The 9,703-nt window shown below is 50.4% G+C and overlaps 1 protein-coding gene across 1 annotated transcript; it reads right to left on the bottom strand.

Annotated features, from left to right (window-relative positions):
* Positions 1-1,487: 1,487 nt before the first annotated feature.
* On the bottom strand, positions 1,488-8,247 carry LOC103596299 (chromosome unknown open reading frame, human C17orf64). The gene is made up of 6 exons (XM_008579900.1): positions 8,177-8,247; positions 6,914-7,015; positions 6,320-6,495; positions 5,812-5,911; positions 2,548-2,743; positions 1,488-1,764 (listed from the first exon to the last, which is right to left on the bottom strand). Exons 1-6 carry the CDS (start codon positions 8,225-8,227, stop codon positions 1,679-1,681), a joined length of 711 nt encoding a protein of 236 aa, XP_008578122.1. The 5' UTR covers positions 8,228-8,247; the 3' UTR covers positions 1,488-1,678.
* Between the last annotated feature and the right edge of the window lie 1,456 nt (positions 8,248-9,703).

The raw sequence follows: 9,703 nt of genomic DNA, 5'->3' as shown, positions 1-9,703 counted from the left end.
TTTCATTTCACCAAAGAACACCTATAACACCTAGAAGGACTGGAAGTCCCCTGGGCTATCAAACCAGAAAGTGGGGAGGGCCAGGGACCTCAGCCCTGTCCCCTGACACCTGCAACCAATCCAGAGGGTGGGGCCAAGGGCCTCAGCCACACACCCCTCACAAGTCCAACCACCCCAGCAACGACCACTGAGCTGCCGCAGGAAGCGCCCTGGGCTCTCCCAAGCCAGGGCAGTGGGGGGCCGAGGACCTCAGTCATGCCCCCCAACACGAGCAACCAGCCCAGTGACGACCACTGAGCTGCCGCAGGAAGTGCCCTGAGCTCTCCCAAGCCAGAGCAGTGGGAGGCTGAGAGCCTTGGCCATGCCCACCCCACACCCACAACCAGCCCAGTGACAACCACTGAGCCACAGCAAAAAGTGTCCTGGGTTCTCAAGCTGGGGAGGTGGGAGGCAAGGGCTTTTGCCACCCCCCTGTGACATCTGCACCCAGCCCGGCAATGACCAAGCCACAACTAGAAGTCCCCTGGTCTCCCCTGTGAGAATGTAGGGGGTGCCACAGTCCTCAAACCTGCTCCTTCTCTTTCCTCCATCCCATCTCCTTCCCCTTTCTCCTCTCCCCCTCCCTCCCAACTGCTCTGCAACAACATCCTAGAATGTAAAAAAAATAATAATATTAATAAAATAAAATAAATAAACAAATAAACAAATGAGTGAACGAGGCCAGCATGTAAGGCCATAGGGAGGGGTGGGGACTGTGGTGAACTGGAAAGTATATCAGCAAAGGCTTCGTAACTGCTTCCCAGCCCAGCCATTGTCGTCACGTGGAAATGGCCCAAGTGTGGGCAGTTTTTACGGAAGCCAGAAATCTGTTGTCGCTTCTAATGTGAAATATACCAAGTTTTAATATTGGCAACTAATTTTTTTTTAGTGTTTTAAAGAACAAGTGAAACACCACCAGGGACAAACAAAACACATCAGTGGTCTGATTTTAGCACATAGGCTGCTATTTTTTGACCACTGGCTTGAACCACCGTCTTAAAACTACTGGTGGTGTTTCTTCCATCTGCTGCCTCTAGCCTCATCACTTCCATGCTCTTTGCTCACAGTTACCACTGCATCTCCCAACAGCCAAGTCAAACCAGAGCATTCCACTGCTTAACACCTCCCTTGCCACTACCCACCCCAAGTTACCCACAAAATGAAGTCCTGATGATTTAGGCAAACTGCCAGACTTTCACTCTCTCACCTCAGGATCTCTCCCTCCCTACCTGTGCTCTCCCCTTTCCAGTCCTCCTCCAGTCACCGGTATTTACCCTCTGTAATGTCTATTTACATGTCTGTCTCCTCCACTAGACTGTGATGGTCCTTGATCCAGGTGACCACATCTTACTCATTTGTGCATATGTGAGGCATCTGCCACTTACAAGGTGGCTGACAAATATTTTTTAAACAAATAAAAAATGAATGAATGATGACCGTTAGCTCTGTAAAGTAGAACTGCCTTAATGATGTTTATTTCCCACCCCATTATTCATAATTAAGACCTGAGCATCCTTTTGATAAGGGTAATTTTCTTCCTTCCCCTCTTTGGTCCCCATCTCCCCAGGCGCTGAGGTGTTGAAGACGCACAAGTGCTCTGGACCCAGGGTGAGCTGGCCCTCTGTCCCGGCAGGTCTTCTTATAGGCAGTTCTCTGGACTTTCTGGGGCTTCCTTAATCCTCTTTCTCTTGAGTTTTGGTTTTTGAGAAAGTTTCCTTAAAGAACCTGAAAAAGGGAAGGTCAGAGACAGTCCCAATGACATCACAAATAGTAAGAGAATCTGTCAGTAACCTGACGGGTCAGTAATCTGGGGCTGTGGTGGGGGCAGAGAGGAAGAGCAACAGAATCTTCCTTCCAACCTACGTCTATTACTCTTTCCTCACAGAAACCCTGTGCGGTAGGGAGATGGTGCGACCCCCAATGCACAGGTGAGGCCTCTCACCCAGACAGAGTAAGGAGATGACCCGCCTGAGCCTTACGGCCCATTCGTGGTGGTCCACGAGACATTATGTGCTTTCTCATGTAACAGTGGGAAGAACACAACTTGGCCTCCAATGTGTCCTAGCCAAAAAAATGTTTAACTTGAATCTATCAAGACTTTCGATCTGAACATTCACTTGGGAGAGCGTGGTGCTGATAACACCAAGGTCAAGGGTTCGGATCCCTGTACTGGCCAGCCGCCAAAACCCAAAAACACCCTCTAGGTGCTGGGTGACTCTTTTCTTCTTTTTAACCCTTGTCTGTACATTTGAAATTTTCTATAATGAGTATACCTGGGGGGAGGGGGGGAAGCATAAAAAGAGAAAAGAGAAAGTGGAAAAGGGGAAGGAAAAAGAACAGACAGAAAGAAAAATGCAGGATGAGGAGCAGAGGGAAAGGAGGGAAGAGGAACTTGTCGGGCTCAGGGCAGAGGCTCCTGGCTGCTTGGGTCTGCTCCCGGGAGCACCCAGGCCCCACTCACAAACCCTCTCATCGTCCTGGCACGCCCCCTACAGCAAGGGGCATTACCTCTCCCTCCACGGAGCCCAGATCTGGGCTCCCGCAGCAGGGAGGCCTCACGGTCTGGGGCCTGCATCTTGGACAGCCTCTCCGTCACACCGCTGATGTTGCTGTGCAGCCCCCAGGCGCTGCAGAGCTTGGGCAGACTGTCTTCCTGGTCAGCCAGCGAGGATCTCTCCGGTGTGTCCAAGGGGCAGAAAGCCACCTGCAATGGGGCCACAGTGTTGAGGACAGCGTCAAGAAAAGAGAAACCTAGGGCTGGCTGGTTAGTTCCATTGGTTAGGGTGTGGTGTTATGACACCAAGGTCAAGGGTTCAGATCTCCAGCCTCCAAAGAAAAAAGAGAAGAGAGGGCCCTGGATTCTAGAGTCTCGACACTGCACTTGTTAAGAAACTGCTGAGGTCTGACTGCACCTCACACTTGCCTAACCAAAAAGATGGGGTGAGAAACAGATGTGGGAGAGAAAGGCCCTTGGGGACATTGAGGCCAGGCTGCCAATGGTCTCTTCTTGGGTTGTTCTTTATTTTGAGATCATGGATCATGTCCGCCATCTCTTTTTGGAGTTAAAGTGTCTTATTTGTTTGTAATGAAACAATGGTACCTGTTTTGTCCTAACTTAACAAAGTCCTAACTTAGCAAAATTTAAATTGAGAGCCTGAAGATTTTTGAAACTTCCCTGGTGGGGGGCCAGCCAGTTATCTCAGTTGGTTAGAGCACAGCCTTGTAACACCAAGGTCAAGGGTTCAGGTCCCCTCACTGGCCAGGTGCCAAGGTGGAATCCAGGAATCACTAAAATCGCAGTTCCTGATATTCAGAGGAGGAATCACTGAAATGATCCAACCACTCACTTTCAGAGGAAGAAACAAAGGCAGAGAGGGAGAGGACTTGGCTAGAGCTGCACAGCTAGAGTGGTGGTGTGGGTCGTGGTTGGGGCAGGGCTTTCGTCTGAACCACATGGAGGTGGAACCCTGGCTCTTCCTTCCCACTTGCTATGTGGCCTGTGACAAGTTACTTGACCTCTCCACATAGGGATCTTCATTTATAAACTGCAGGCAATAATTCTTATTACCACGTAGGGTTGCTTTTGAAGATTACACAAGGGAACAGAAAGTACCGGCACATACAAAGCTTTTTTTTTTTTTTTTCCTTTTTGTCTTTTTTCGTGTCTGGCAACGGATCGCAACCCTCAGTGTCGCGCCCGTACCGGACCAGGACCGGCAACGGGATCGCAACCCTCGGTGTTGTGTCCACCCCTTGCTCAGCCAGTGAGCGGGAACCGGTCTGTATGTGGGATCCGAACCCTCGGCAGGAGCGCCGCCGCACTCCCAAGCGGCGCACTGTAGCAGCGTGCCACCGGGCCGGCCCTAGAAAGCTTTTACAACTGTGACCTATGATGATTATTTTGGACCGTGGTTCTCAAAGTGGGCTGTGCAAATAAATCCCTGGTGTACCCCAAAATATTTTTTTTTTTTTTTTTTGTCTTTTTCCGTGTCCGGCAACGGATCGCAACCCTCAGTGTTGCCCCCGTACTGGACCGGGAACCGGCAACGGGATCGCAACCCTCAGTGTTGCTCCCGCGCCTCGCTCAGCCAGTGAGCGGGAACCGGTCCATATGTGGGATCCGAACCCTCGGGCAGGAGCGCCGCCGCGCTTCCCAAGCAGCGCACTATCCAGTGCGCCACCGGGCCGGCCCACCCCAAAATATTTTTACCTCACTGGCCCCCTGAAATGTGCGGTCCATTTAAAGTGCAAAAAAGAGACCAATGGATTCTAATGAAACCTAGTATGAAAATTGTATTGATACAAATCTGAAAAAGGTAAATACTATATGATTCCAACTATGTGACATTCTGGGAAGGCAAAACTATGGAGACAGCAAAAGATCAGTAGTTGCCAGGGGTTTGGGAAGAGGCAGGGAGGGATGAATAGGTGAGCAAGGGGGGCTTTAGGGCAGTGTAACTATTCTTTATGTTATGGTGGATACATGTCACCCTACGTTTGTCAAAACCTATAAAATGTGCAACACAAAGAGTGAACCCTAATGTAAACTATGGACTTAGCTAATAATAATGCATCAGTATTGGCTCATCAGTTATAACAAATGTATCACTCTCATGCAAGATGCTAATAATTGGGGAAACGGGTAGCGGGAGTACATGGGAATTCTCTGAACTTTCCACTGAATTTTCTGTTAACTTAAAACTGCTGAAAAAAAAAAGTCTAATAATTTTAAAGAGTTCATTCAAATGATTCAGATTCCATGTTGCGATTAAGAAACTGCTACTTGTTGAGTTTTGGTGTGGTATCAGAGAAAAACACCCACAATTATCTGGAAAGACTAATAAGATACTCCTTTTTCGACTGCATATCTGTATGAGGCTCAGTTTTCTCCACGTACTTCAATCGTCAATATTTCAGAAGAGATTGACTACAGAAGCAGATATAAGAATCCAGCTGTCTTCTGTTACGCCAGATACTAGCAAAATTTGCAAAGATGTAAAACACTACCACTCTTTTCACTTTTTTTATATTTTGGAAAATATAGTTATTTTTCATAAAAATTATTCATGTTAACATGGAATGTTATTTATTTTAAAACAAATTATTAAGTACATATTTAAATTATTTTCTTTAGCTTTAATTTCTACTAGGATAAATATTATTAGATAAGGGGCTGCCGGTTAGCTCAGTTGGTTAGAGTTCTGCCTTGTAACACCAAGGTCAGGGGTTCAGATCCCTAAACCAGCCAGCTGCAAAAAAAATATATACGTGTGTGTGTGTGTGTGTGCGCGCGCGCGCGCGTGCGTGTGTAAATACAGATATAGATATAGATATAACCCACATAAGCAAGTGCTTTTTGGGGTTCTCAGTGATTTTTAAGAGGGTAAACATATCCTGGGGCCAAGATGTTTGAGAACCTTCGTTTCTATAGAAAGCCAGGTCAGGCTCTGTCAACAGTCCCCGGACACTTCCCCAAGCTGCCATGCCTTTCTGCCTGGCCTCCATTGCTCCCATCCATGGCTCCTTAGGGATGTCCCTGCCCCTGCTAACATTGAGGTGTGGATGTGGATGGTGAATAAGTATTGGGAATTTGACACTGAGCCCCTGCCCTCTTCAGCCTCTCTCTGTGCCCCGTGTAGGGGTAAAAGTAAGGACAGGGGAGTCTTCCTCAGGCGGTGAGCCCTGTAAAGGACCAGAGGGCCACTCAGTCCCAGGCCTCCCCCCACATCAACCCTCAGCTGGGCCAGGGAGGAGCCTTCCCTAAAGCCTCACCAGGAACTTGGCCGTCTGGTTGTTCTTGGTGTACCTGTAGAGCCGGCGAAGCTGCTTCGCTTCCAGTTCTGAGAAGAGGGAGACGAATTGCCAGAGCATCCTGCAGGGGACAGATCCCGGGCTGAGGGCGGTGGAGCACAGCTCTTCCTCCCTCCAGCATTTGTCCTGGGCCTGGGACCCACCCAAGGAGAAATGAACCATATGCTGCTTCCTTGGTTTTCTGTTGGGATGGAGAAGTGGGGATTGGCCAGAACTGTCTTGGAGACAGGCACCTGCACACAATAATTGTCCAATCAGAGGTCATTCTCCTCAGGGCTCGAGTGGTCTTTGTCCACTGTCTGTACCGTCCAGGGGCAACCACGGCACTGCCCTGAGTGACTAGCAGGACCCGTTCTCTCCACCCCCTCCACATAAGATGGACTGGGGGGTTTTGACTAAAGTGTAGCCTTGCATGGAGGGGGCTGGGCCAGGAGTGGGTGAGGGGAGAAGGGCAAGGAGGCTGCCCTACTTCCTCCAGTGCTTGACTTCCCAGGCTCGGCAGTAATGCTGCAGAAACGTGTTGATGTGGTCCCCTAGGACCGCAAGGCTCTGCTTCATGTACTTCAGCTTCTTCTTCTGGGGGAGGTTGCCGGGCAGGTGCAACTTTCTCAAGAACTTCTTCAGCGGCCTTAGGTACTCTTTACACTGAGGAGGCAACAGGCAAGGTGAAGGGTCATGGGAGAAAAGAGGCAGCTGGGCAGCCCTGAGTAACAGCAGACTGGCCTGGCTTCAGACCTTCATGGCCCAGGAAGGGTTGTACATGATTAGTGAGGAAGCTCCAGGGGACCTTTCACCCCACTTCTTTCCCAAGGGTGTGACAAATGGGGCAATGAGTTGTCTGAGGCCTGCCAATTCTTTTTTTTTAGTGGCTGGCCGGTATGGGGATCCAAACTCTTCACCTTGGTGTTATAACACTGTGCTCCTCTAACCAACTGAGCTAACCGGACAGCCCTGCCAATTTTTTTTTTTTGGCAGTTGGCCAGTATAGCCTGCCAATTCTTAAGCCAGGTCTCCTGACCCATAGGGAGTAGGGGACAGGGTTCCAGGCTGGCTGCTTACTCACAATTTTGAAGGTGTCTTCGCCTAGGCCCTTGGCGTGACGCACAAGTGAATCTCCCGCAGGGATGGCGCTGGAGCTCCTCCCTAAGCAGGGCACGTATGTCACCTGGCAGGAGGAGGCAGAGGGGAGTCAGCTGGGGGACTTGGAACACTGCTCCTGAGGGGCAGTGCTGGGCAAGCATTGGCCCAAATGGCAGCCAAAGTCCTTCTCCATTCTACCTATGACCTCATTCTTGACCCAGCACCGATGTGAGTAAGTCCTGGGCAATCTGAAAATCTCTACTTACAAAACCTAGAATATTCTACCTATTTCTTTTGTAATAATCGTAGCATGTTATAGTAGGTAACTTTGCAAAACACTTGACAAACATTAACTCATTTTATCCTCCCACAAATTCTGTAAGGTTAGATATTAATATCCCTGGTTACAGACGAGAATACTGAGGCATCAAAGGGTTTAAGTGACTCCTTACGGGAATGAGCAGGGGTTCATTTATTCATTCATTCATTCAGAAACGATTATTGATTGCCTAAATCCTGGGCCTATCTCTTTGCATTCCTAACCTCTAGCCTTATGCCATGCATCTAATAGGCAGTTAGAAAAAATGGGTGATGGTGATGAAGAGAAAGAAAACTTTGAAAGCAAAAGTGGGGCCAAAAAAAAAAAAAAAGCTGAAAATTGGCAGAGACAAAGTGACTGTGAAATAATGCTAGAAGTTAGAGCACAGGATTAGATTGACACAACTGGATTTGTACCTCACCTTTCAAAGGCCTCTCAGAAAAGTGAGCATTAATTCCTGTGTGTGTTCAGGGGAAACAAAGAAGATCCATGCCCAGGCCACTCTGAAGGGAGAGACTGGGGAGAGGGAGGGAGGTAGATAGAGACAGGATGGGACACAGGCTCCTCCGGGCCCTAGAGAGAGGGGACTCTGGCTGATCAGCTCCGTAAACACACCACACAGCCACACACACAGGCCGTAATGCACATGTGTACACACACACGTACACTTGCACACGCACGCCCCGAGTCTTTACAACCGACAGTGTGATGCGACCCCTTCCCATCACCTTGCCAGGAAAATGGGTCTTTGATAAAGACGTCTGACTGAATTGATGTTCTCGTACTCTCTAAACCTCTTCCTGACTCATGTACCCATCGTTTTTCCTTCTACCCTTCTTCCTTGAATTTCATGTTCTCTGCTTTCCAAAACTAGCCCCTCAGGGACCTTCCTTCCCGCCCTTGCTCCCATCCCCAGCCCCACTTCACCTTCTCTAGTGGCTTGTCCCCTTCACCTCCTTGCCCCTCTGAGGACTTCATCTCAACAGGTGTGTTGGTAGGCTCCAGGGTGGCACTTCTCGTGTCCCCTCAGCCTTCTGACCTACTGCTTCTGTGACCTGAGCGTCTCAGGGAGTGGGCAGGTTGGCTCCAGAACCCGGAGCAAAACCATGGCAACTGCCAGCACAGAGCCGAGCCCCCACGCCCCCTACTCTCATTCCACCAGCCACCTCCTCCGACTGGGAGCTGGACCAGGGAACTGAGAGACTTGCTGGAGAGACTCAGGATGCTGTCCGAGCTCACAGCTGGCCGGGACGGGCTGGCATCCCTTCTCCCGGGAGTACTGTTGATTTTGAACCTGGGTGAGGCTTTTGAAGTAATTTTCCTGCGTGTGTATCACTCCTGCCTCCCCAGTTACACCGTGGGCCCCCTGACAGTGAAGACCGGGGTCTGTAACACTCCTTTCTGGACTCGAGGGCTCACTGAAAGAGAGAATGGAACACAGTAAATCTCTACTGAGATACATCTTCTCGTCTGTCCCCCTGCAGCCTCCAGGGCGTTAGTAAACTGTGCCGGGTGTCAGTAGGGTGGTGGTGGTGTTTCTAAGGGGGCGGCGGGGCGAGGGTTGTGAACAAAAATACCCGCCACGTGTGTTATCTCACCAACCCTCACAATCCCCTTCCCTGGGTATGAGCCCCTTTCGTAGAAGAGGAGCCGAGACGCGTAGAGTTCCTGTCACTTCCTTAGGTCCGCAGCCACTAAGCGGGGTGCGGGGTGGTGACAGGATCCCGACCGCTCTGGCTTTTCCCACCGACGTGCCCTCCTTGGACTCCAGGCTGCAGGAGCAAACGCGGCCGTGCCATCGTGGCGCCTGGCCGGGACGCGCTCCGCGTCGCCTGGTCCATGCCGGGGCCACCGCGTCCCTAACGCGGCACAAGCGCCCCCTCGCGTCTTTCAGCAGCGCTCAGGGCGGGTTACAGGCGGTGATAACACGGTTGCAGCCGCGGTTTACTCGCTTAAGCCACATCTTCTTTCCTGGAACGCTGAATCCATCTCCTGGGCCTTCCCTCGTTGCTTCTGGGCCCGGAGCCCAATTCTCCCCACCCAGTTTGGCCCTGTTCTTCCCCTGCCTTCCAGGACACCGAGTCGGACTGTCGCCGGCCAACGGAGCCGGTGCTAGGATCGCCCCAGGCCTCCCTCTCGCCACCTAGCGGCGATGCGGACACATGACACTGTGGCTCTTAACTGCTTTAAGGCGGGTGGCCAGGACCCGAAGTTTGGACGAATTCCCCTTGAGTCCTAAACTCTTTTTAACCTGTTCTCTATGCCATCGTGTTTTAACAAATGTCTTTGATTTTTGAGGAGGAATAAAATTTCCCACTTTTCTGCCTCCAAACCGAAAAGTCTGTCCTCTGAGCATTAATTCGGGACTGTTTGGGGCTGTTAAGATAATTACCTTGGCAAGAGAGGGGGAAAGGAACCCTCATGCACACTTCTATTAAGAGTGTATTTCAAAAT

Source organism: Galeopterus variegatus, unplaced genomic scaffold (genome assembly GCF_000696425.1).
Source record: "Galeopterus variegatus unplaced genomic scaffold, G_variegatus-3.0.2 Scaffold1977, whole genome shotgun sequence".
Taxonomy (NCBI): Eukaryota; Metazoa; Chordata; class Mammalia; order Dermoptera; family Cynocephalidae; genus Galeopterus; species Galeopterus variegatus.
The sequence above is the reverse complement of the archived record's forward strand: the minus strand, read 5'-3'. Positions and strand labels throughout refer to the sequence as shown.

Bases quoted from the DNA above. Each gene is read 5' to 3' on its own strand.
- LOC103596299 (XM_008579900.1), bottom strand. From the start codon at position 8,227: ATGAAGTCCTCAGAGGGGCAAGGAGGTGAAGGGGACAAGCCACTAGAG. The intron at 6,496-6,913 runs GTGAGTAAGCAG...TTGCCTCCTCAG, and splicing joins GCGAAGACACCTTCAAAATT to TGTAAAGAGTACCTAAGGCC. The intron at 1,765-2,547 runs GTAATGCCCCTT...TCCCTTTTTCAG, and splicing joins TGGGCTCCGTGGAGGGAGAG to GTTCTTTAAGGAAACTTTCT.